Here is a 26,852-nt window from a genome sequence, read left to right as displayed (position 1 = left end):
CCCCCCGCGACCCTAATGAGGATTAAGCGGTGTATAGATAATGGATGGATGGACTTTACTATTGGGTCTGACTGGTTAATTGATCAGAACAAGACAATAGACAGCACTGATTTTAACAGCTTTGACTAAAATATATCAACACACTTCTTAACCTCACAGCTGACACCATTGCGCTCAAGCTTCCTTCCCGACTCATAATTAAGTTCACATTTTCTTCTTTCTTAGACATAAAAGGCAACAGTGAGCCAGCTCAATTAATAGAGCAAATAGGCATGTAAAATCAGATTAGATCTAATTGCCCCACTTCCTGCTGTTTGCCTTTTCTTTACAGACTGGCAGAGTGACAGGGAGTTAAAGCATCCGTGTAGATGGAGGGGAAGTGGGAAGGACAGCTCCATATGCGTTATGTCAGCCCGAGGGGACAGCTGGGCCCGACCGTCTTTTCCTGCCACACTCATTTGGCCCCAGCAGTCATCATGTCTTGTGCTAAAGGTCTCTCGTCGCTACAAGGCTCCTTGGCACTATCTGGGAGCTACAGACGAAGAATATGCTGATTAAACATGCCTTCATTAAAACAATTACATGCACAAGGCAGTTCGATTTCCCACGGGCAGCCAAATAACGACGAAGTGGAGGAGGAAGCAGAAAGAAGAGGGCTGTTGGAGGGGTTTGGTTCAACGGGGAGATGAGGGGGTGAAAGGGAAATTGATGGCTGCTTGTTAGCGTAAATTGAAATGACCCACGCAGTCTTTAAGGACTGACTAACAGTCTTTGGACTTAATATGCTGTGTGAGGCAGTGAGCTGTCCTCTCCTCGGGGGGACAGCCAGCTTTTTTGCCCTGACGAACACCCATACCTGACTCACCACACCTACAGGCCGCTTCCAGGTCATCGAGCTTCCAGCATGGAAGACCTTGCCAAAGACACAGGAGAGACATTACTTCTGGTTCATTTAATAAAGTCGGCAAGTGTTTTAGTGCCTGAATAAGCTGTGGCAACGAGGCGACATGGGAGGGAGTTAAAGTTGTGATGGAGGCCAAATGAACATCAGCAGCTGTCAGGCGTCCTTCAGTTTTGTCCTTTTCTGACAAAAGTTTTGTCTTTAAAGACAAGTAAAGTAACAGCAAAAAAAATTGGAGCGTGCAATATAAAACAGGAGTTTTTGTTTGACTAGTGGACTGTTAAAAAAAAAGAGATTTTGTTTTTAATCTGTAATATTTGAACAACATCTTGTTTTTTTCTTTGCCAAAACAGATTTTTCCTGTTTTGATAAATAAAAAAAATTACAGTGAACATCTACATCAGACATTCATGTTCATTTTACCTGTCAAAAAAAATTAAAAAATTAAATACAAATATAAATATGTGTTATTTTCACATTTTTACAGTGTTTAAATGATACACTATTCTTAACATGTTTTTTCTAGCACCCCTGTATCCAGATTTGTGCCACAAGTCTGGCTATTACAGACAAATTGATATTTTTATGCAGCTATGTCTAACTTCCTGTAAAGTTATCTTGACTTAAATAATATTTTTTTGCAGTTCACTTCACACTGTGGTTAAATCTCCTGTCAGTGGTGTTGAGTACTTCCAGATCATTAAATTCTACTAAACTAATACAGGTGCATGGCCGACATTATAGACTTTCTTTTAAATAACACAATTGTACAGTAAAATGTGACAAATTCAATTATTTTCTCTCATGCGCTGTTGCAGGCTTCGGCTTCACACAGTTCACTTCACCTGCCTTCAGTCTGTCCTCTGGGCTTGGCCAGCAGCCTCGCCGTACCACAGTGATGTGCTAATAGCCGGTGAAAAACAGAAGAAAAAAAAAAAACATCTTTATATGGCTCAGCCACAGGCGCCGCGGCTGATTGCACCTATACGCTCCTCTGCTGCTTTCATGCTTCTCTCCTCATATTTCTGCCACTTCTTTTTTTTTCTTCTCTGTCCTATCTGTCAACTTGAATAACAGCAGCATTCAAAGAAAGTGACAGAATTGCATGTATGAGGCGTTTGCACTGTGATTCTATAAATTTCTCTCTATAGTTGCAGACAATCATGCACATGTGAGCAAGAAATTGTTCAGAGCCTCAGTGCCAATTAAGGATCTCAAATAAGAAGTCACATGTGAATACTCCACAGTGAAGCTACAGAAAGCTTTTGTATCATCTTTACCGCTCTCATTCCTATGACCACACCAAAATAACACAAAAAGAGCAGGTCAACAATATATAACAAAATGAGATATTCTCGAGAATCATCCGTCAATTGTGAAACTAACATTTATCAGCATGGGGAGGTCACAGTTCGTGCTATCTCTGTAGTGACCTTTACTAGGTGGATTAGGTCACTCTGAAACTGGAACTGACCACTGACTGAAACTTCACTCTGTTTCCCTGAAATTACTTCTGTTTCTCTGTTTCCCCCGACAGGACACCTAACCAGCACATCAGACCACTGTTTCAATGGGAGGAGCTCGATCCAATCTGGCCACTGCACGACAGCTGCCCAAGTTGCAAACTCTGACTCCCACATGCAGAGAAGTGGTGCAAAGAGTGACTGATGTTACATTACATTTTCTAAAAGAAAAAAACAAAAACTTGACCCTCTGAACTCCAAAACCCACCTGTGGGTTCGAACAGCATGCTATCTGTAAAAAATTGAAAAATCTCCAACAGAACAACAATTATCAGATCTGTTACAAACTGCGAAAACAGAAAGAATCATCAGATTTTTTAAATTTTCCAACAGTCTTGAAGTGTGTCATGTGAGGAAAATTAACCAAATCTAAGCTTAAAATTAGAACATTTCATTTCATTAATTTTCCTCGATGTGTCTCGTTTAAAAATTCTCAAGAAGTAAACCATTTACACTCTGTGAAAAACAAAAAAATCAGCACTTATCACAATCGAAAAGCTGTCAGTGACTCAACTGCAACCGACACTTGCGTGACAAAAATTCAGGGGCTTTTCTGCTGAACAGAGCTGAACTGCAGGCTGTGTTTACACAGAGCAGATTGAAGACAGGAGTGAAGAAAATAATAAAATTGTAACCAGTAAAATATATATTTTATGTAGAGTTGCTACTTTCTTTTGGGACACTTTTGGGAAAATGTTGTACAAGTTGATTCCAGGTCTTTTGTAAAATAGACAAAAAAAAATTAGCTTTTGTTTTTTTTGTGTGTTTTTTTTAAACTGTGTCAAATTTCTCAGAAAGCATTGTTTCTGTGCAGTAGGATTTTCTCTGCTTCTATCATTGGTTGGTATTGTTTCTATAAGGGTGCTGGACTTTATATTGCAGTGAAAAATGAGTGTAGTGTGAGTAAAAATGTGTCAGGAGCAAAAACACCCAGAAACTGCTTGGGGTTAAGAAACTGGTCAATTATTTCAACAGGGCCATTCAATGCAGTGAAAGGTGACAACTTCAGTATCGAATGAAAATGATGAAATTTGTATGACAGCTAATCACAACAAAGCACATATAAAATGCACATTAAAGAGTCACTGCTGCTTTTACACGTGAAGGTCAGTGTATTTGTCATAGAAAGTATTTACTCAGCTTAAGTGAAACATTTGTTAAACGTCTTCTGTGGCTAGAAAGTCTGATGATGTCACTGTGATATCATCGGGGTTGTCTCGCTACTGGCTTGAGATGTCAAATATTTATTAGGATGTTTCAAACTTCTGTCAAGCGGAGGACATGATATTAACTTGGTATCATGGGAAATAGAGGAGCTGATGTTTCTGTAGTTTAAAACTCCATGCTAAGAAGTAAAAATCTGAATATCTCACCTCATGCTCTTTCGGCTTTGACCTCTTTTTTAACCTGTTGCCTGGTGGCTTCTGGCATTTATAGTAATGCAACACTAAACACGAATACAGACAAATCAAGGCCAGTTTAACAGCTGTAAATAGAAAAAAGTGTGAAATGCTTGTCAAATTACTAAGAATAATCAGAATATGGGTCCAAACATCCAAAACAAGTTGATATTGTTGTGTGTGCACATTAATGCAGATTATCAGAAGCTTCTAAACACACAAAAATATCTGACTATTTAACTGTTTAGTGCAACTGTGTAAAATTCCCATTGATTCCATTGGTCTGAGAGAGTTCCAATTAACAAACCTGCTCAATACCAAAGCCTAATAGGGGGCAAAAGGGGCAATACGAAATAGGACACGCAATTTTTTTAATCCAAATTATTGTGATTTTATAAGGTTATACCTATGAGGAAAAACTCAACAGAATAAAATTAAACACAAACAGACACAGACACGCATGTGACCTGCCAATGGTATAGAAGCACAAGATAGGAAAGTTGATGACACGACACGAGCATGTGTGGGCACATTTCCCTCCAGGTAGTGATTCAGAGGTCATTACCATACAGAGAAGACAAAGACGTCGTTCTACCAAACAGGTGTTATGTTCAGGGGGACACGTCTCTAGTCTGAAATGCCTGAGAGGCTCCGTCATGTGTTTACGCTCCCATAGAAACGAGGAAGCAACGCTTGTGTTAATAGATAAACAAAAACACTGTACATAATATTTCTAGAGCCCTATTCCTACCACTTATTAAAAAGCATGGCTGCAAAATAAAACAATTTAAAAAAAATAAAAAAATGTTTAGATGAAGATAGTTTTTTAAGGGTTGTATTAACATAATGTATTGGCTTTTCAATTAACTTAGTATTATGTGTAATTTTATCCCACATTTCTGCATTAATTTTAAAATTGAATCCAAACTGAGGTAACTTGAGGTGAGATTTGCTTTTTAACTAAACACCAACAACTGTCTAAGAGCAACTAGACATTTACACTGGTTTTTATTAATGATATAACTACCTTTTTTCTGTGGGATTAATTAAACATACGGCAATGTTTTTGATGAGTGACACTTCAAAAACAGAAAAAAAATAACTTAATAATAAAAAATATTTGCCAATGGAATGCAATACAGTAAAATGTGCAAACACATTGTAAAAGAGCAAATTACTATTTAAAAAAAATATTGATTAATTGAGTATTATTTAGGTGATTGGGCTTGATTTTTCTCTAGTCAACATGTAAATTGTTACTTTTTTTTGTAATTTTGCTAGATATTATGTATAATCTACCAAAACAGTGAAAATCTGTAAATAACACTCAAATATAAAAAATAATTTAATTTAATTTAAATAGAAAAAAAATCTACTTAAATACACATTTTTTCTTTCACAGTGCAACTATTATTTTAAGGTCATATATTGAAACAGAAAGAATTACTTAGAAAAACACAATGTGGACTTTTTTTTTTTTTGATCAATATGCAGATTTATTGTATTATTCTCTGATTTCATTAATTATTACCTGTAACTTAATAAAATATGGGGAATCCATGTAAATTGTTCAAGAATTACAGTTGAAACTGTTTAAAATGTTTTGTTTTGTTTTGTTTTTTTGTTACAGTGCCTCTGATTGCTATCTTTAAATATTGTTTTTTCTACCCGCAAATACTCTGATTCACCTTGCATGTCTTACTTTGCCAGACACCCGTGAGGCTTCACGCATTTTTGAAGACATCACGCCCAGGAGTTGGCCCTCCTCTCCCTGCCTGCGGGCTGTGGGAGGGCAGCAGCAGCGCCTCCTCCGCCTCCAACATCCCTGGAAGCGCGCCAGGATGGGATTGGCCTCCGTCTCCTGTCAGGAAGGAACCGGTGCGCCTGGATACCCAAATATGGACCGGCCGGTATCAGTTTGGCTCGCATGACTCAGCACCAGACTATATATCCTTGCTAATGGCACTGCTGGTGAGCATGAAAAGCCAAGTGGCGGTTTGGGTTAAGTGTGCCAACAACGCTGGAAGAGGCGCATTGTGTTTCTTTGTTGTGGTTGTTGCTTTCTGAGCTGTGACTTGGGAATAAATGATAAGGAGTGTAGATGCGCACTCGAGCTGATTTATGTGTTTACCTGAGCCTGAGCTTCCCACACGCCGAATAAGCCTCGTCTTGTTTACAGTCCGTGTTCCTGGCAACAACGTCAGCAAGAGTATCTGACATCCCGGAGGCGGGGACCGCAGAGGAACAACCAATCAGCGGCTCGGTCTGAGCGTTTCTTGAGCCGGATCACATAAGAGAGAAGAGCGCATCGGGCGCATGTCATTAATGAGGAAATAGGAGCGGAGCGCACAGTCAGAAGAAAAGACTCTGCTACTCACGAGTGGAATGAAAACATCTGAATTAGTCACTGGACTCCGCTTTGAATCCGACTAAAGGTACAAATCGACGACTTGGTACAGTACAGTTCCACTATTTTGGAAGTTTTGCTCTGTTTTCGATAGCTTTGGTCTTCAGTATAATAATACAGCGGGACTTTGTGCTGGAGATTGACTCGTTTGGGACGCTGAAGCCTCGGTGTCCGAGCAGCATCGTTTCCAGCGCTCACTTGTATTTGACTGTCTGATTTGAAATATGTCCACAATTATGGAACAACCTTTTTATGACGACTCGTTTCTCTCTGCTTATGGCCATCCAGGCGCAGCACTGCCCGACTACAAGCTGCTAAAGCAGAATATGAACTTGAACTTCTCCGACTCATATCGGAACTCAAACTTCAAGTCACAGCACCTGCGTGCCGATAGTGATTTCTATTCGGCGGGTTCGGCGGACGTGGGCTCCTTGAAGCTCGCCTCTCCTGAACTGGAGCGACTGATTATCCAGAACAGCAACGGGGTCATCACTACAACGCCGACACCTGCACAGTACTACCGCGGGATCACAGAGGAGCAGGAGGGCTTCGCTGAAGGTTTTGTGAAAGCTCTGGACGACCTGCACAAGATGAACCAGATGGCTCCTCCAAACGTGTCCATCGGCACCGGCGGGGTCGGCTGCCCGGCTCCAGCCTCGGTGTTCGGCTCCTCCATGCAGCCGGAACCGCTCGAGTACACAACCTTGAGCAGCTGCAACCCGAACCCCAGCCTGAGCTCCACAGGCAGCTACCCGTCCACCACCATCAGCTACCTGCCACACCACCAGTACCATCAGCATCCTCAGGCCGTTGCGCACGGATCTCACCACTTCCAGCACTCCCTGGCCGGCGCCGGGATTCACTCCCACTCGCAGCGCTATGGGGGCTTGAAAGAGGAGCCCCAGACGGTTCCCGACATGCAGAGCAGCGACAACGGGTCTCCGCCGATGTCTCCCATCGATCTGGAGAATCAGGAGCGGATCAAAGCGGAGCGCAAGAGGCTGAGGAACCGGCTCGCAGCCTCCAAGTGTCGGAGGCGCAAGCTGGAGCGCATCGCCCGTTTGGAGGACAAGGTGAAAGTGTTGAAAACAGACAACGCTGGACTGTCGAACACGGCGTCCCTGCTCCGGGAACAGGTGGCCCAACTCAAACAGAAAGTCATGACGCATGTGAGCAGTGGCTGCCAGCTCATGTTAGCGCCCAAAGTCAAGTCTTACTGAAGAAATTATGCACTTTTTCATAACCCTCCCTCAAAAAACAAAAAACAAAAAAACACTGGACATGAACTGCACTGACAAAACATTTAACAGTCTTTATACGTTGTCTGTATGAGAACTGGACCGTTGTGGTTTTTCTTTGCCTGAAAGAAAGAAAGAAAGAAAGAAAGAAAGTAGCTCAAAGCTACACACAGAAACCACAAGACTACAACACTTAGGGCATTTTTGAATAAGTTTTTAAAAGTGTCGTCTTGGCTTTGCCTGTTTACATTTTTGTTTTCTTTTATTGCTATTTGTGATGCTTCTGATGTAAGTTATTTGTGTGAGTCAGGTTGAGCCTGATGAGCCTGTCTTTTTTTTTTTATATGTACAGTATATATTTAAGTAAATGAAATCATGAACCTAAGAAACGTGTTGTTTTTTGAGGTATTTTTTTTTTACAAGTCACTATTGTTTACTTCTCGTTAACATAATTTAACCGCAGTTGTCTCGGTGGTGAAGTTTACAGCAGCACAAGTTGCTTGACGTTGGAGACGTCCCAGCGTAGGATTTTTCCCTCCTGACGTACTTGCGTCACTCCATATATGGTCAATATTGCTGGCAAACGTCACATCACGACAAGGTTTCCGGGAACTCCCTCCTACATTACCCGTCAGAATGGCTGCTCTCTCCCCTTCACACCACAACGTGTGTGCGTAAATGAAAAGGTTTGTCAATGAGTGGTTTATTCGAGTGAAGGGAGTTTCCCCATTCTGCTTTCAATTTCCCAAAACAAGCCGTGAGAACAGCAGCTCAGGAAAAATGGCAGAAAAAAAGTTCCAGATAAACATGTAGACTTTCTGTCTGATGGTTAGATTGAAATTAGCTGGCACAAACAAAATATGGGTGGCAGAGGTCGCACATTTTATGTAAAGTTTCAATATGTTGAATAAATGTGGACATAAAGTCAGAATTATTGAATCTTGTTCTGCCTGAATTAATAAAGCAGACTTACTACTGTAAGGAAAACTACAGTAGGAAGTTTATAGATAACTATTCTTAATAAACAATTAAAATATATCTGTAGTTGGAGCAGGTATACAGGTCTGCATTATCATATCCAACAATCCAGTATTTCCCAATAAGCCTCAGTGCCATTTGGCAACAGCAGGTTGTTGTGCTTAGTCAACCACCACAACAACTCCAATATTAAGCAAGACTTGGCAGCTTCGTGACGTACTCAGATCTTCTGCCAGGCAAAGGAGCCAAATTGATGCACCGCATTAATTCCAAAACTGTCACTTGGAATTATACTTCTATGTTGTCACAAAATCAGAAGGCACCAAGAATATCCAGATTAATGCTGCCACCTAGAGGTCACTACAATACAATGAGGAATACGCCAACATTTGACAGACACTTGATTGTAATTTTCCCACTGTTTTAATAAAGATGGTAGCAAATTATCAATGACAGCAAGGAAAAATATCAATACTTTGTTTGAAAAAGGAACAAAACAACAATACTTTCAGTGCTTGAGACTATGAGGTTACCCCACCAAATGTACACTGGACGTACAAAGATAACATCTGCAAAAAAAAAGAAAGAAAAAGGGGGGGGGATGTTTTCGCCCTCCTAAACAAATTGTGAAATCTGTTTTAATAGATTGGACGACATGAGATACTTGTTCATAGGGACACCTCTCATCTGAAGGCAAGTGCTAAGGTTAGGAAATGAGCTGGATAGAACCCCTTCACGTTTTACTGCTTGGAGAAGAAGGCCTTGCTCTTCTCGACATCAGGGATGATGGTGTCACTTCCGGGTTTCCAGCCAGCAGGGCACACTGCGTACAGGGTGAGAAGAGACAGAGTTGACCTCAGGCTCTCATTTGTACACACATAAACTTTGTACAGCCTGAGAGCAAAGTTCGTAATGTGAGTGCTCGGGAGGGTAAACTAACAAAACAGGATTGTGTACATGAACTAAGTGAACCCTCCAAGATGATTTACAGCCACAAGCAGCTTCGTTTACAATAGTTTTCTTTCTACTCAAATATTTATAAGTGTAAGAAATGCTGTGATGTATCTAAAATGCACAATAAGTAAAATAATATAAACTAAAGCATAACAATATATGTGTTTTTATAATGTACATGATTTAAAAAGTAGTGTGCCACAGAACATGAACAAACGTCTGTGTTTACATAGACTTGAGTATCCGGGTTAGGGCTTTTCAATTATCCTTGTTTTGTATTTGCACATGAAAGCGTCATATTGCAAGCTCAGACACCTAGTTATCCTATTTAAACCCGATTATGGGGGTCGGAGTGCTTTGAAAGAAACAGATCCTGTTGTATGTATACATGTTACCCCGATTCCTGACTGCAGCCAACTACCTGCACAGACATGGTTTCAGGAAAGTGACATAACAGAAACACAAAGCAAGTGCTATTCTTCACAACTGCTCAGTTTGTACAACACTATAATCACTGTCTTTAGGAAGAGAACTGGTGCTTGTATTGTTGCTTCCTCTGGTCTCATGAATGGTTCAAATGTGTGACACAGCATGTAAAAGGATGCCCTGTAATGAACTCCATCATGACAACCCAAATGCCACAGCTGCAGTCCTTGTTCTACACGTACTGATGAAAGTGGAGGTTATGTTTCGTATTTCCTACGGCTGGCTTTAAGGTGGATAAGCCAAATCCACAGCCCTACGTTGGCATTTAAAGGTCCTAAGCCTGCTATAAGCCAAAGAGGCCTAATTTTTAATAGCCACAGTAAAAATAATTTAAGGTTATGCTAACAGTTAAAGGAATGTCAGATTAAATGGCTGGTTTGTGTCGCACACATCACAGGCACCTGCGCAAACAGCAAGCAGTGATCAGTAACCACGATAATAGTATTTATCATGTATACAGGAATATGAATACCCAGATTTTTCTGTGCTCCTACATATCAAAACTGGGAAAGGTCTCATAATGGGATACTAGTGTGCATGTAAACAAAATACATGATATGAAGCAGCTAAGTTAAAAAAAAGTGAATTTCAAAGTCCTAAACCAAAACATGAGCCTTCCACAGCCTGAATTACAATTAACATAGACCATGCAGGTTAAATTACCTGATTAATTGCAGGTATGTATACAGTGATTTTACTCACCTTCCCCGTGTTTGTCAGTGAACTGGAAGGCTTGAACCAGGCGCAGAGTCTCATCCACGGAGCGACCAACGGGCAAGTCATTGATGGTGATCTGCCTCAAAATACCCTTATCGTCGATCACGAACAAACCCCTGAGAGGCACACAATGAGGTTACAGGACTGCAAAAAACTGTACCAGCTACACCTCCCTGTGTCTGTTAAACTCTGCATGAGTGTTCAAATAAACCATGCTGCCATCAGACAGTGACTCCCGTCATATGAAAATTAGTCTAACTGACCTGTATGCAATGCCATCATCCTCCTTCAGCACACCGTAGTCTCTGGAGATTGTCTTGGTGAGGTCTGCTACAAGGGGGATTTTCATGCTGCCCAGACCTCCCTGTTTCCTTGGTGTATTGATCCTTTAGGATAAAATAATAATAATAAATATTATTATTACTAATAACTATATTCCCAATTTAAAAAAACATTTACAGGTCACCAACAACATCATGTTACTGTTGATGTATCGTACTTTCTGCGCTTAAAAACAAACATCCAATTAAAACCAAGGGTATGTAGAGGTATTCTAAGAATGACTGTGGTTCAAAAGCTATCTGATGTTTCACACAGAGCAGAAAGAAGCCTTTAAAAAGGCATGCTGCAGTGCTTGCTGAGACAAAGTAACTGAACTCATGCAGGCATTCAAAAAACATTGAAATACATTTTTTTCAATGATGTACGAGTGAATTTTCCTCAGTGAAATTCAGACAAAAAGCAGTTCCTTTGAGGCAACTAGGGCAACCTTTTTTATTAGACTGATCCATTAACTATTTTACCAATTAGTCAATTAATTCAAACAAAACAAACAAAACTTATTGATCTGTGTACTGATATTTTAGGTTGTCAGGTAGTGCCTCTTCCAGCTTAGCACACATTTGTTCTCTCTTCAGCAGCTTGTGTATTGTACCAGCACTGCTCTGGTATGTCATCGGTGTGTTTTGTGTTAATTTAAAGTATTGTAATATTTTGGAAGCCTTGGAGCCTTGAAAACTTTTACATTGAACTGAGTCAGACTTTGCTGAGGCCGCCATTTTCTAAATCTGTGGTACTAAATTCACTCGACTAACGATTGGAGCCAAAAACGTCTGTCATCATGACGCAGCAACTGACCTGAAGTACTTCAAGAGAAAAAAAAAAAAAGCGTCAGTTTAAAAAAAGTGACGTCATTGTTTATGTTAACTAGTCACAGCAGCCCTAGAGGCAACACAGCCACTGTCAAGTCAAATGAGACGTTTTTTAACTTTAAAACAACATTGCATAATTTCTCACATCTTCTTATTCCTTCTAGAAAGTGCAGTTTGATCAAAAAACGTTATGTCAGCTTATCAACACTGTGCAGAGAAGCAGGGTGACAGGAGATAAACTGGGGTGGGTGCTGCTACAGAGCTGCCAAAAACTTTCACTTTTAACAGCCGAAATAAAAACTGCCAACAACGACTGCTCTGATGCGAGTCATTTAATTATTTTAGGGCATCTATCAGGTCCTGATCTAGTATTCTTCCTACATATCAGTCAAGTGCAACCTGAAATTTGAGTAGATAAGAAATAGTCAACCGCTCCCAGTTCTGAGGAGCAAAAGTCCACATCGCTTATCACTCAAAGGACTGTGTTTTTTGGTCAAATAGCTTCTTTGGCGTGTTTTTTTCTTTTGGTAGTTGAGGGCAGACCTACGTTGATGCTCACCTTATACCAGAAAAATGTTCAAACAATTTTTTTTCAGGAACAACAGTTCTTAAGTACAGTTCACCTGCAAGATAATCACTGAAATACAGGCAAAAGAATCTTTCGTTCAAGCTGCCCCGCTTAATCCACTTGCTGTCATGTCAGCTGTGTGCAGCTCAGAAGCACTGAAGTGGTAAAGTTCCCACAAATACCAATTTTCTTTGCGCGAGCAGGAATTCTTACCATGCCAAGTGACTGAAGTGGGAGTCTATGGAGCAGCCGATGACCTCGCAGCCTATTTTGCGGAACTCCTCTGCCCTGTCGCTGAAAGCCACAATCTCAGTGGGGCACACAAATGTGAAGTCCAGGGGGTAGAAAAAGAAGATCACATACTTTCCTGAAAAGCAGAGAAGGAAATAAATGAGCGAAGCACTAATTTCAAGCATGCTATAAACTAGTTGATTCTGCTCAAGGGAATTGGGTAACAAAAGGTGCAAAAAGCTCAACTAGTAATGGTGCACAAAAGCTACAAGAAATAACACTAAGTTACCTCTGTAGTCTGACAGCTGGATGTCCTTGAACTGTCCATCCACTACAGCTGTGGCTTTAAATTCAGGGGCAGGCTTGCCAATCTTTGCATTTCCAGCAGACATGATGTTGGTGGCAAATTACTGAAGAAGACACAACATATCTTTAACAGAAAGCTCCTGAAGCTCACAACAACCACAGATAAGTCCAGCTGGGTGGACCTTGAGCTGGAGCTCTGATAGCAGCAACATGTTTGAGCCAGAAAACAAAGTATGACATTTAAATTAAAAAGCCAGAGCAGCTGAGCTGAACCTGAGAGCTGGCTTTTGCTGCTCTTTGTCGGTTCAAGGGCTTGTTAAGTGAAGCAAACCCCGCAAAGTCACATGCAAGTCATGTTCAGCCAGCAGGGAACAATAGCCTATTAGGAAAGCTTACATAACCACGATACGCACAATTGAATAAAAGGATACTTATTGGATATTTACGTGTTTTCTAACAGGAATGTGCATGTATTTTGTTTAAATCAAGCTTGCATGGCTGCAGATTTAACCTACTATTATATAGACATTGTTTCAGCAAAGTAGGATGTTAATAAAACATTATTCATTGAACTGGTACAAAAGTTCATCCATTTAAATTGCTGCTCTTGAGTGCACAAGCTCTGTATGACGATATACTTTTTTATCGTCCAATCGCCACGATAGAAAAGACAAAAGCTTACAATGTTTTATGGCCTTGGTTTGGTTTTGAGAGATCCACGCGTGGAATTAGTCAAAGTTCAACAATGAGGTCGAAGGTTTTACATGTAAAGAGGATTGTTAAATAAGGTAAAAACGGCTAAATTTGAACAAAGCGAGGAGAAACTGGCCGGCGTGTGCTGCAAGCTGCAGCTCAGGGACAAAGAAAGAGCCAGAAAGAGGCCTAAACACTTAAAGGAGGGGAACAGCTCACCCGCACTGCCCGGCTAGCTTAACGTTAGCTTAGTAAACCGGTTTTTCTAGCTTCTCTTTGTCTCGGGAACGAATATTAAACGTTTTAATCGAGTTGTGCAGACACTGTGCAAACTTTTAACAGTACAGAAACACACAAACGTGGAGTTTCAGTACTCACCTGTCTTTGTGTAAAGCCGTGGAGAAGTTTGCAGCGGAGGTCTGCGGCTGGCGGCGACACAAGAGAGGAGTCGAAGGAGGGACGGACGGCTGCGCAGAAGATGTGCGCACAAGCTGCGGCGGCCCAGGAACAGGAAGTTGGTGTTTTCAAAGCAAAAATTACAAAAACCTGAATTGCCCCTGTGAACAAAAATGAGTCAAGCTTAAATTTGTTTTGCAGGTGCAAACCGGATTTTCTAAGATCAGTAAAAACAGCCAGCACTTGCAGCATTATCTAATCATCTTGGCGTGTATGGAAAGAGGAAGGGTACTGTAAATATCATCAGTAATAAATCTTATTGCAAAATGTCTAAGGCCTTAAGAGTTGCCACTGAAGCATGCATGTATTAAAAACTCCCCATAATCCAGCACAGTTTATCTACAATGTATTGGGAAACATCCTGTAAAAAAAAAAAAAAAACTCATTTATTTTGATATAGTTTATATCTAAAAGATATTTGTACTGTCTTTTTCAATTTTGCACCATTCAGAGTAGAAATTACCAGATTGTCAAGAGCAACGTTTCAGGCTCTGGTGAAGAATTTTGCCACTAATTCAGATACTGATTCAGTTTTTTTTTTAAATAAAAATACCTATAATGATAATAAACTTTTTTTTATATAGCATATTCTCATTATTGTTACAAAATGAACAAATAAAAACAGAAATTGGTTTTAGTGTGTTACCATTAAATGGAATAATTGAACTCTGCAAGTAATTACCAAGAGCAAACATTTGGTCACTTAAAACTCTGCTGTTCTGTCAGTGGGAGTCTTACTTTGAAAAAGCTCAGCATCAGGACTGTGTGGAGCGCTAACGCGACTGAGCTTGGCAGTATATGGAGAGAGACCTATGTGCTGTGGCACCTTCTTCAGCCGTTTTGGTAACTTCCTTTGTTATTTATATGAGTTTAGTTTAGTTTTGTCTCTTTCCGAGGCCGTAGGATGTGTAGCTTGTCGCCGTTTTGCTAAAATAAGTACCTGTTAGAGCGACCATGCGGCTAACGTTAGCATTTCAGAGCAAAAACAAAGAGATAGCCGAAGTTAGCATTAACTTGCCGGATGTTTCAGCCCCTTACAGTTTAGAAAAACAGTCTGCTGGCATTGCTTTGTTAAAATATGAACACAAGAACAGGGAATAAGGCGTTTTCGCTAACATTAAGTGTTGTTACACAATGCAGTCTGGTTGTAAAGACATTTATAAGAAGGGTACTTTTTGTTGCGAGGTTTCCGTAACGTCTGTAAAGGGTCGGAGCAGCAAACGGGACGGGTTTTTTTTATTATTTTTTTTAAAATCACCTTCTCGGAGGCTTAGCTCACACTCAGGTGTTATTTTTAAAACTGGGGTTTCCTCCGTTCCTTCCACATGAAAACCCCAAAACACAATTGAAGCGCTGTAGAGAGCCTCCACACCTGCAGGGGGCGCTATAACTGTAATCCTACAGCCGTGGTCACCAATCAGAAGCCAGAAAAATACTGTTGCTGGTTCAGGTGGTCTGCCAGCAAGCATGCGTGGACTGATTGTGACACCTTTGTTTCTCAATATAGTGAAGTAACTACACATTTATATGTAGATGTGTATTCAAAAAAAAACAAACAAAAAAAAACATGTTAGATAGGTTAGCACTAGCCCGGCATTGCCAGTGTAGTTTGATTTATGTTTGCATTGCCATTGGCAGGTACTGTCGCTTCGCTTTCCTCTTTTTCTTTTCCCACCGCTAGCTTCATGTTACTGTTTTTATAATCCCCGTTACTGCAATAAACAACAACAGCAACCTTTGGTCTAGCTACCTCCAACACTGGAAATGTAAAATTTTGCAAAGTGTTTGGATTGTGCAATCAGAAAGCCCTGCTATTCTTTATTTATTTTTGGTGGATTATCCATTTTTTTCACAGCTTGTCTTCTTGGGTGCAAATATTGATTAGTTTAAAGAACAAAAGAACAGGCCAGGGTGTTTTTCCTTTATAGTAGAATGGTGCTGAGATGCAACCAGACCATTATGTGCTACAGAGTAGGCTAGCGAAGTTGACCTATTGCCAGACAGACATGCAAATGCCAATTAGTCTGGAATCTCTCTGTTTATTTTGGACTTTCAAGGGATGTTATCAACAGGCGCAGAAAGCACAAGAAAGCAGACCTACAGCCAGTCAGAGCAATAAATAAAACGTGACCAATGGAGAGACTCGTCACTTAATAGAAATCTATGTGAGCATAGTGTGTAATGCTAAAGATGGCGGTTGTTGATACCTGTCCCACCCCTACCCTCCAAAACCCCAATTGTGTGCTTAGTAACAGCTGAAATGGGAAACATTGAGCCGATTGTACTGTTGCACTAATGCAAAGATAGTGCCAAGAGACTGCATCGAAGAAATATAAACTGCGGAGTTTAAAAAAACTGTCTTCTAAAACCTAATTTTGGGTCAAAGTCCCCAAACGTTTTAAGTGGTTTTTAACAGATTTGACTGGTGATTCTACAATGGCTATCCTCCTATCATTTCAACAGGGTCTGTTCTTGTTAGCCCAAAATAGCTGCCCAGGAACATTACCAAGATGGCTGTTGAGTAGCGAGACTTGCCTATAAGTCCTTTAGAGTACACCTTGACTAGATGCAGTCTTGTCCATGTAATGTGTAATGTTTAGCTGAGAGAATTTGCCTAAATGGGGAAATAGTGCAGGAAAATATTGTATAAAGAGAATATTTTGATATGCTGTAGTTGTGTTTCACTCTAGCTAAGGCATAAGACATTGGCTGTGTTCCTAATTGCATACCTTTTTTTTCTACTTCAACATAATTTTGAACCTTGAGCTATGATGCAACTTTGTTCCAGTCCTAAGTAGCTGTCATCTGTTTGTGCTTGCTCAGTAGCTTAAGCTTGTTTGTTCCTGTGCGAGACACCATGACATATGTGACATAACTGCGCGAAGGATTGTGGGACAGAATAGTCATAAAAACATGCTTGCGAGCATGCTGCCAAATCAGATCAGATGTAGTCAGACATCTGGGTGTTTTTACATACTGTGTATTGGAACTCACCTGATGTTTAAAGCACATCATTTATGACAACCTATTCCATCTCATCTCATAAATGTCAAGTGTCTGCTTGACTCATGCATCAACTTTTAACTCCAGTCTCATGTTGTCTATTTAGCATGTTTAGGGGAGTTCTACAGAAATCAATTGGATTATACTGCATGTTGAAAAGTGACACTAAAGGGTCCCACCAAGGAGTTCATTTTTTTCATTTTTTTTTTCACTCCATTGCACAGGAACCTCAGGAAAACAGCTTTCTCATCCTTCAAAATAAAAAAGACCACATTTTTAGCACCCATGGATTCACAAGGTAAGAGAGATGCTTAAAAATGTGGCACCAGTAATTTCGTTATTTATGTCCATTATTTTACATTACTGTCTGTTTTTGTTAATTTAATGTCATTGACCTTCGCCATTATTCATTCAGTCACAATGGGCCACATCCTCAGTTTTTATAACTACATATTACATAATTGATCTGTGGGATACAAACAGTCGTGAAAAATAAGTTCATATCATGAAAATTGTTGACTTTTTCAACATATTTGATCAAGTAAATGCTTGAGCCACTTTGAAACAGTGCCACTCGTATTATTATGTCATTAAGTCTTGACATATGCAGAGATTGTTAAGTCTGTAAAGGAATTTCAAGATCTTAGTCAGTGTAGTTACTGAAAGTTCTCTCATGCAGTTTGCCATAGCAGTCTCTCATCTGAACTTCTCCACAGCAAGCCAACAGCCAGTCATTTGTGAGGTCTGTGGAACGTACTTTGAGACACGACGAGGGCTCTCCAGTCATGCCCGCCTCCATCTCCGCCAGCTTGGTGTGACGTTTTCAGAGAACAGTGGAGCTCCCATAGAGCTCCTCTACCAGCTCATCCAGGAGCGAGACGGCTCCCTCCCAAATTTCAAATCAGACTCCGCCTCTGTACCTGAGTCGACCCCTCTCACAAAAACACCCCAGCAGGAGTCACCTTCAGGGCAAGAGGACGCTAATCCCTCCTACAAGCCGGGGGTCAGAGTCATGACAACCCCCCAGAAGATGGATCATCAGGGATCCTCATCAAGACTGAAAGAGTCAGGAGTTTCTCCCCTACCATCATCTCCTTCTGCTCTTCAGCCAGCAGAAGGCAGCAGTTCATCTTTCTCAGAGCACCAAGCCACAACCAAACCGCTGTGGGCGCCGCTGGAAACTGATGCCCCAATCACTTTAGGTATGGCTGAATCCTGAATTGTACTTTAAGGTGTATGTGCATGACACATTGTATGATAGGCATAGACTGTATAAAAGATGGCGTAGCAACCGGCCTTGAAAAATGAAGCCAACCCGGAAATGTCAAAACCTACGTCCAACAGCTCCTGGCTCCAAAAAGCCCTGGCTCCCATAGAATTGAATTGGAAAAGAAGTGATCACAGATCATGAAATACTGCATTCCTACAGCTCAGGATTTTTTTCTTATTAGTTTTCATAGTCAAATTCAGAGATCAGGTGGCCAATCTGAAAATAAATCAATACTGAATTTTTAAAAAATCGTCAAAATTTTGCGGTGCAAGGGGTGTGGCTGGCTTGATTGACAGTCAGCAGCGACGATTCAGACGAAGCGAGCAGAAGGCGGTCAATGTGGGCGGGCAGAGAGGGCCTGCCTCTCAATCCGTCTGACCAATCGCTGCTCCTATGGCTCCGCCTCCGATTTTTGCGTCACTGGCTCCAAACACCCAAGATGTCAACCAGGAAGTAGCAAAACCCTGGCTTCATTTTCTCAGTGCAAAAACCAACGGGTGACGTCACGGTAGCTACGTCCATCTTTTATACAGTCTATGATGATAAGGCATGTAATTATGAGACTGTTGATGTAATATTTTGGTTTAAGCAAAGTACACATGGCAGACTTGTCACCTGCTGACTTTGTAAGCTTCTTCCATTTGTTTCTTGCACCTTCAGACACCAATGATGAAGTCCATGTTTGTCACCTTTGCGGCTGCTGGTACGAGACACGCAAGGGCCTGTCGAGTCACGCTCGCTTCCATCTGCGCCAGATTGGAATCCCTGACAGTGACATCAAGGGCAACGCTATTGATTTTCTGTATCGGGTCATGGAGGAGGAGGACCTCAAGCCCATCATCAACATACAACAGGGCGAGCTCACGTCAGACAGCTCTCTTCGATCCTCTTCTAAACGTCCCTCTGATCTGTCCTCTCCACCTGTGTCGCCCGCTGGCAAACGGCCTAAAACATTGGAACCGTGTACCTGCGTTCTCTGCGGGGAGTCATTTGAGAATCGAAAAGGCCTGGCCAGCCATGCTCGCTCTCACTTGCGTCACATCGGAGTGAGTGAGTTAGTAGGGAAAAGCTCTGCAATCGACGCTGTCCAGGAGCTGGTCAGCAGTGGGGTTTTAGAAGCTGTACACCAGCCCAAAATGAAAAATACAGCCAGCTCATCTGCAGCACCATCACCAGCACCAACCTCTCCTGCAGTCCCGGCTCTGTCTCCAGGTCCAAGTCAGTCATGGACCTCCTTTTCGTCACCACCGCTTTCCTCAACTCCTGCAAAGAGCTGTCATTCTCCTCAAGGTTTGATAAACAGGGCGCCAAAGGCTAAGAAAGGTTTTCGGCTAGCCGTGGACCCCCTCCTCAGGAAACCCAAGCCCGAGCCTGTCGAGACAGATGTGTCTGTTCAACCGAAGACATCCAGCACTAGCAGCAGCTCTCCTCTGCAGAAGTCGCCTCCTGCCATCGTTTCTCCAAAGCCTGTAGAATCAGGTAAAGAAGAATGCTATTAATCTAAATATATTGTTCTATTACAAGCTCCAGTTGCACTTCTTTTTGAATCATGTTTTCAGCAGCAGTGAGCCCTTTGTTTTTACATTTATTAATTAGTTTTTTCCTTCATTTTCCCACCTTCCACAGGCGTGCAATCCCCACCAACAGTTCTTTGTGACTACTGTGGGCAGCTGTTTGAGACCCGTAAAGCCCTGTCGTGTCACGCTCGCGCCCACCTCCGTCAGCTCGGCCTCACCTGGTCCATCAAAACATCGCCAATCGATCTCCTCAAAGAGGTCATGCTGAACAATGAAGAAGGCAAGAAAGACTCAGCGCTCAGTCGGCCTTCAGCATCAGGCAAAGCCACGTGGACTCATCAGGGCTCCAGAAGGTCCCTGGACAGCTTCACATCTAGAGAGTCTGCCTCCAGCATCTGTACCTCACCTCTCGATTATTCCATGAAAGAAAAATCTCCATCTGGCAAGAGTGGGTCATCACACGCTGGTACGTCAAGTCAACTTATTTCTCATGAAATGTTGACCCAAGTGCTTGACATTTACAGTACTGTAAAGAAATAGTTCCACTATTTCTGTCAGTTTCCTTTTCAAACTGTGATGAACTGAAGCATTGAATTTTGACTTTAATGGGAACAAAAAGGGCTGATTGCAACAGACAGCACCGGGGCCATTGTTGGTTTCGGTCTTTTACAACCCACCTTATCCCTTAAAAACTCAAACTTGGAGTGTAAAATTACCAACTTTTCCACATAACCTCTCCATGAGACCCAATCCAGAATACAATGCTGCCTTAGCACAAGCTACATTGGGTAAGACAGGAAACGAGCACTCTGGCCATTGTTGTGTCTTCCCTTTATCTGTCTGTTGCTTTTCCTTCCTGTGTGCATGTTAATGCAGGTCAACATTTTAAGGCAGGGTGTTACATATACATATGTAGAACATATACATTCTGTTAGATGAGGTGCAAAACGTAAGTAGTTGAAGACAAGATAAGCTTAAGCTGATGAGAGATGAATGTATACCAACATTTCATATTTGTCACAAATGTATACTTAAAGGAGCTGTCATAGATAAGAAAATATACATTTGTATGTCTATAGAAAACATCATTGAGTAAATGTTTACAGCCACAGAGAACCCTAGCTTTTTGTAATCCTGAAGTAGACCTTGCGTATTCATAAAAAACCCTGTTTGCACTGTAACTCAGCAAAGTGTCAGCTCAGTGATGCATCGGTCTTCTGTAGGGATGTCTGATATTGGCTTTTTTTGCCAATATCCAATATACCGATATTCTCCAACTCTCAGTTTCCAATTCCGATATCAACCAGTACGCTATATATTTGTTAATGTAGCCACACTTGTTTACACGCTTCACGATGCAGTTTGATGTCGTCATCATTTGCCCGCTGGTAAATGCCTTTGAAATCCAGGCATTATTTTATCGGTTTTCATTATAGGCAAAAAAAACCCCAAAAACGATAATGATATTGACAGATATTAAATTTTTATGCCAATATCGGGCATCCCTAGTCTTCTGGAATAATCTGCCAATCCTTTGACAACAGCGACACTGTTATGCTGCATACGCTGTTTTGGGAGGGGTGACCAATGAAAAGCTTGAAAGTCGGGTGTATTCGATAATTGTTTTGACTGTAAAAGTTGTGCTTGGATTTGGATGCAAATACTGACATTTGCACCTTTTAAACTTAGTAGGAGAATTCACATTTAAGAATGATTAGATTGAGTTTTCTATCATTCTGAAACCAGTTGTATTTGTGGCACCGCCATTGCCCATCTGAATTGTAGCCAAACCCCATTTCATGAACCCCTGCTTCCCTCCTGCCTTTCTTCCGACTCATGTTTTCGTTGTCCTTTCCTGGTCTAAACTGTTATACATGACTATTCTGTTATTGGTATGTAGACATCATCAGAAATTTCAATAAAATATACAATCTTGTGTGTCAGACACATCCTGTGAGCTTTGTGGGTTCGACTTTGAAAACCGCAAGGCCCTGGCCAGTCACGCTCGGGCCCACCTCCGACAGCTGGGCATCATCGAATGGAAGGCGGATGGAGCGAGTTCACCGATTGATCTCCTCAGTGAGTTGATCCGGAGGGACCCAGACAAGGTGGCAGAAATAACCAGACGCTACCGCATGGGAGACCTTTACATCAAGAAGGTGGGCTGCGCTCTAAAATGTGCTTCATATTATTCCAGTTCACATTCAGTTACATACAAATGCTCGATGTCTTGAGTATACACTTGCTTACTGTCATTTTCTTGCAGTCTCAGAGGCCTGCAGCTTCGCCCTCTCTGTCCACGGACTCTGACTCGGTGGCTGGCAGCAGCCTCAAGTTTTCACAAGGCCACACTCGCACTATGGCAGTCCACAGCAACCCCAATTTGCGCTCCCCAAGAGGTGAGAAATGAATGGCTGTGGAAGATAACTGCATGTACATATACTTTGAAGAGCCTGTGTTATGCTCTTTGGGGGTTTCCCTTTCCTTTAATGTCTTTAAAAGCTTGTGATATTGCTTGAAAAATCTACAAGGAGCTAAGACAGAGCATTTCAGACAGAGGATGAAAAGTAATGAGAGAAAGGAAATTTGCTTTTTCAACATTAAAGCATGTAGACGTTCTCAAGTTACAATTATAGACCTGTATTTGTGTATGTTATGGACTCTGTAACTGCTAAAAAGTATATATTATTTTCCTGCATGTTCCTGTAATTCTTAACCGTGTGTTTTCAGGGGTCCATCCACCAAAAAAATACGTAGTGCCTAAAGGGGAGGGAAATCAGGACAACAACTCCCATCAACCATCACGGTCCGGCAGCATCCCTGCGCTACTGCCAAAGCCTCCACTAACTCCACTGGTCAAGCTGGTAGGAAAAATCTACTCCCTCAAGTGCAGGTGAGTCATTTATAATCCTGTTTGTATATTTGGTAGCTGTAGAGGCAACATTTATGTGTTTAAGTCAAACATTAGTTCTCTAAGTAATGTTTACTGTTATGGAAAGAAATGTAAAATGTATTTATGTTTATTTTGTAAACTCAGTATGTTTGTCAGCGGTGTTAAATTATTGAAAAAAATTCCTGATGCACTTACAGTAATAGGGGATCAGCAATAGATATGGATATTTTGCTTTATAGGAGACACGCTTTTTATTGAGGTTCTGGCCGTTTGTTGCTCCTGTCACATGTTGAATCACTGTGTGCTCATTTCTCTTGACAGTATAAAGTCCTGCATCTCTATGGAAATAGCACAACCATGACTAGAAATAGAAAAAACTCAAGAATGTCCTCTGTGTAGTATAACTAAGTGACAATGCCATACTTTTTTTTTAAAAGAAAAAACTAAAGTTGAATTTCTTTGACTATTTGAAAACAAATAATATCAACATGTACAATATTTTTTCCAAGTGCCCACTGATGTTACCTATGCTACATAATATTGATGTTTTACTCCTTACATTTTTCATTTATTTCCATACTTGTCTTTGACAAGTTCCTGAATATTTGTCACCTGACTGTTAGTTGCAGCTTAGTCACTAATAGTCACTAGTTGCTCCAAAAAGTACTATTTAGTTTATTACAGAATATGTTTTACTTTTGGTGGATTTTTTGAATAAGACATGTAGAATACGTTGATTTTGCTGAACTGTCACAATTTTTGTGTTTTCTAACAAAACTGCGCTTCACAGAAAAGTCATCCAAGGACAGTTGAAAATGGAACAATTACTTCTTTTTTTTTTTATAGTTTCTCTGTCTGGTAATATATATATATATTTTCATTTTCATTCTCTGTTTCTTTTTTTTTTAATAAAAGCTAATATGCCTTATAAACATGCTGGTGGGCTTTGAGTTTTAGAGGATTAAAGTGCCATGATGCACTTACAGTAACAGATAGTCAACAATGGGAACAGATGTTTTTCACAGTCTTACAAGAGACATGCTCTTTGTTTAATTAGCATATCAAGAAAGCCCTTTGTCGAATTAATAAACACATCTGTATAAATCCATCCATCCATCCATCCATTATCTGTACACCGCTTAATCCTCACTAGGGTCACGGGGTGGCTGGAGCCTATCCCAGCCGACTTAGGGCGACGGCTGTATAAATCTGTATAAATAAGAATGTCCATAGAAGTAGTTTTTTGCTCTTTTTGATGCCGTTTAGGTCACTCTAATCTTCTCTCTCCTGCTGCTCAGGTTCTGTGAAGAAGTGTTTCATGGACCTCTGTCAGTTCAGGAGCAGTGGATCACACACCTGCAGAAACACATCCTGTCGCTGGGCTACAAAGGCAAAGCGTCTCCTCCCACCACACCTGTGGCCGCGCCAGCGCTCGTCCATCCTGTAGCAGTGTAGGGTCCTGAGTTTCAAATGTCCAAACCCAAGAAGAAGTGTTGTCTTTATGTTTACTTGTAGTGCGTAGTTTGTCTTCTTGTCCTGGAGAGGGCGAGCGTGAGCCATATGAGGAAAGCAGCACAATGCAATCCACTCAGGTGAAATCCACAAGACATAACCGATTACATCACAGATCACTGGATGTTTTTTTTTTTGTTTTTTTTGGTGGGGGGGAAGCAAACATCACTCATTTTGACAGGCAGGACTTTCCTTTCGTCCGCTCTCACATTCCTTCCACACATGTTTCAACTGTGTTTGCTGTTTCCCACAACTCAAAATGAATTTCTCTTTATTTTTGTCCTACTGACTAGACTGCTACAGTTGCCATTTCACATGTATACATATGAATTGAGCCTTGTTTTATACATTCATTTTCTAGTTGTTTTACTCCAAGTATGTAAGAATTTCTTTTACTTTCATCAGATGGAAATGTTTCTGTATAACACGACGCTGATACCACAACATTAGATGCCATCAGTGTTGAAAAATATTACTATAATATTTCAACAAAATCTTGTCCTCAGCAGTAGAGTTTCTGTTACATTTCCTTTTTTAAACTTATTATATAAATTAAATTATGTCTTGTATATAAATGAGATTTCTAGTGTATGGGGCATGCATTTTTTTTATTTCCAAATGTCATGCAAATGCCAAGTGAATGAATCTGTTTGTATCAATTTACAATTACAAACAACCTCAGTCTCACCAGCAGCCACAGCTACAGCTTGTTGGCCTTTTCAATGGACACAGTATAAACATCTTAGCAGTTTTGAATACAATCCAATACACTGAACTGTTTTCCATGAATTTCACCAGAACCTGTCATGCCTTACCAGCTTGTGTTTGTGTTTCTTGTTATTTACATCATGCTTTCCTCTCTCTGTGTCCCATTTCTTGCATTCAAGATTCTTTAACCCCCTAAACTCCCAGCAATTTCTGATTATTGTTTTTTTATTTTTTTGGTATCTGTTAAATTTTTTACTCTCTTTTATGGCAATATGAAGACCTCTCTGGAAGCAACACACTCATGTCTAGAAGTAGAGTGAACTTCATGTCCTCTGTGCAGTTTAACACAGTGATAATGCCATAAATCATACAAAAAAGGAAAGGAAAACAAAGTTGAATTTCTTTAGTTGTTTATTTTACAAAAACAGGAAAACACTGTACTCAACCTGTACGTTTTTCAAAATGCCCACAGGTGCAGCCAATACTGAAAAAATGGTGACTCTACATACTATATATGTTTTACTGTTTAATTTTTTATTTTGCTTCCATACTTGTCTCCTTGCTGCTCTGTGGAAACACAACCTGCAGTTAAGCGGAAGAGTGCAAAATGTTTTTATTTTTTTTACAGGATCGGGTCAGGGAAAGTGGATTTTTCTGAACAAATTTTGAAATAACACATGTAAAACAAAAATCATTTTGGTGAGATGTAACAAATTTAAGCTACTTTGAGTGCTATTTTATTGAACCTGACATTGAAAATCTGAAATTCCTTTCAGTTTTGTTCAGTTTCTGGTTGATAAATAGTGTATTTTTTTCAATTTATTAAAGACAGCATGCTTTTAAAACCTTCTGGCAGGTCTTGTGGTTCTGAGGGTTAAAAGAAATGTTTGTGATCTCACTCAAACTAACATAGCTTTCTTTCACCAGTCTGTTTTATTCTCACCAGCTCATTACTTGAAAATATTTTTTTATTTTTTTTATTTTACAGTGAGTTTTGAGGTGTTTTATGCCTTGATTAAAGCTTATACAATTCATGGGGAATAATATGCAGCAAAGATACTGCAGTTCATTAATGCCTCCTTAAACCCTCTAGACCACATCGGTGTCCTGCCATATTTTAGAATTGTTCCCCTTTAAGGTCCTGACAGCCTTTGTAGTTTTGTGACAGTGCAGCCACATCTTTAAAGTCACACTCCTGCATGTGTGTAATAATGTGTAACAGTTTGTACAATAGGTATAGTCAGCGATTCTAATCCAGCATACTTTTGGTCAGATCCAGTGAATATCTTCTCATGGTCCATTAGCTGTCCGTTCTGTGTGTCCGCTGAAAATATCCAGCGTTTTTCACACATCTTAAATGGCAAATAAATCAGTGTCCTGTGCACATTTGTGCTCGTGCGTGGAAAAGTAAGAGAGACGGTAAATCTGGCACATGCCGTCTAAATAAACTGAAAAGCTAAATGTTAACATTTGTTCTCTAAATGCCACCTTTAACAAGCTTGTAATTTCACTTTTGTTGACATTTTGATAAAGTAGTGACATCAAAATGGATTTGTTTTTTGTTTTTTTTGCTGTTATTGAATCTCTCTCTGTCTCTCTTACTCTCTCTCTCTCTCTCTATGTGTGTATATATATATATATACACTACTCACAATAAGTTAGGGATATTGTTATTTACATTAGTGCTTTTCCTGTTTGGTCTGAATTTTAATGAAATAAGTAAAGTTCCCTTTGATATGACTAATAATGAATGAGAAGAAACACCATTTTCTTTAGTTTAATATTTATTACCCCCAAAATTTAAACAATAACAAGGATAGCCCCAATTAACAAAAATTGACAATGTCAGAAGCGGGTGTTTCCACCGTTTGCCGCAATGACAGCTTGACAACGACGTCTCATGCTCCTCACTAGCCTCATGATGTTGTTCTGAGGCAATG

General features: G+C 40.5%; 3 protein-coding genes across 5 annotated transcripts; 2 read left to right on the top strand and 1 right to left on the bottom strand.

The window, feature by feature from the left end:
- The first annotated feature begins 5,962 nt into the window (after window positions 1–5,962).
- Window positions 5,963–8,400, top strand: LOC103354507 (transcription factor jun-B). Of its 2 annotated transcripts, XM_008277899.1 has the most exons (2): window positions 5,969–6,259; window positions 6,520–8,400. In XM_008277899.1, exon 2 carries the CDS (start codon window positions 6,558–6,560, stop codon window positions 7,449–7,451), a length of 894 nt encoding a protein of 297 aa, XP_008276121.1. In that variant the 5' UTR covers window positions 5,969–6,259; window positions 6,520–6,557; the 3' UTR covers window positions 7,452–8,400. The 2 variants fall into 2 exon arrangements, with proteins under 2 accessions (XP_008276120.1, XP_008276121.1); XM_008277898.1 differs by having other exon boundaries at window positions 5,963–8,400.
- A 451-nt stretch (window positions 8,401–8,851) lies between these two features.
- prdx2 (peroxiredoxin 2) lies at window positions 8,852–14,030 on the bottom strand. The gene is made up of 6 exons (XM_008277897.1): window positions 13,932–14,030; window positions 12,844–12,964; window positions 12,537–12,690; window positions 10,868–10,990; window positions 10,590–10,720; window positions 8,852–9,270 (listed from the first exon to the last, which is right to left on the bottom strand). The coding sequence occupies exons 2-6, from the start codon at window positions 12,944–12,946 to the stop codon at window positions 9,188–9,190; spliced, it is 594 nt and encodes a 197-aa protein (XP_008276119.1). The 5' UTR covers window positions 12,947–12,964; window positions 13,932–14,030; the 3' UTR covers window positions 8,852–9,187.
- A 759-nt stretch (window positions 14,031–14,789) lies between these two features.
- On the top strand, window positions 14,790–25,076 carry wiza (WIZ zinc finger a). Of its 2 annotated transcripts, XM_008277896.1 has the most exons (9): window positions 14,790–14,852; window positions 17,237–17,310; window positions 17,729–18,214; window positions 18,943–19,761; window positions 19,909–20,265; window positions 21,744–21,958; window positions 22,066–22,198; window positions 22,530–22,692; window positions 23,991–25,076. In XM_008277896.1, exons 2-9 carry the CDS (start codon window positions 17,298–17,300, stop codon window positions 24,145–24,147), a joined length of 2,343 nt encoding a protein of 780 aa, XP_008276118.1. In that variant the 5' UTR covers window positions 14,790–14,852; window positions 17,237–17,297; the 3' UTR covers window positions 24,148–25,076. The 2 variants fall into 2 exon arrangements, with proteins under 2 accessions (XP_008276118.1, XP_008276117.1); XM_008277895.1 differs by lacking the exons at window positions 14,790–14,852; window positions 17,237–17,310 and having other exon boundaries at window positions 17,525–18,214.
- Window positions 25,077–26,852: the final 1,776 nt, after the last annotated feature.

Source organism: Stegastes partitus, unplaced genomic scaffold (genome assembly GCF_000690725.1).
Source record: "Stegastes partitus isolate 25-593 unplaced genomic scaffold, Stegastes_partitus-1.0.2 Scaffold110, whole genome shotgun sequence".
Lineage (NCBI taxonomy): Eukaryota > Metazoa > Chordata > Actinopteri > Pomacentridae > Stegastes > Stegastes partitus.
Note: the sequence above shows the minus strand (reverse complement) of the source record. Positions and strands in the feature narration are given on the sequence as shown.

Coding starts and splice junctions, on each gene's coding strand:
- LOC103354507 (XM_008277898.1), top strand. CDS start 6,456: ATGTCCACAATTATGGAACAACCTTTTTATGACGACTCGTTTCTCTCT.
- prdx2 (XM_008277897.1), bottom strand. CDS start 12,946: ATGTCTGCTGGAAATGCAAAGATTGGCAAGCCTGCCCCTGAATTTAAA. Junction 12,691..12,843: donor CCAGCTGTCAGACTACAGAG/GTAACTTAGTGT, acceptor TCTGCTTTTCAG/GAAAGTATGTGATCTTCTTT. Junction 10,721..10,867: donor GATGATGGCATTGCATACAG/GTCAGTTAGACT, acceptor TGTGCCTCTCAG/GGGTTTGTTCGTGATCGACG.
- wiza (XM_008277895.1), top strand. CDS start 17,686: ATGCAGTTTGCCATAGCAGTCTCTCATCTGAACTTCTCCACAGCAAGC. Junction 22,199..22,529: donor CAATTTGCGCTCCCCAAGAG/GTGAGAAATGAA, acceptor GTGTGTTTTCAG/GGGTCCATCCACCAAAAAAA. Junction 22,693..23,990: donor ATCTACTCCCTCAAGTGCAG/GTGAGTCATTTA, acceptor CCTGCTGCTCAG/GTTCTGTGAAGAAGTGTTTC.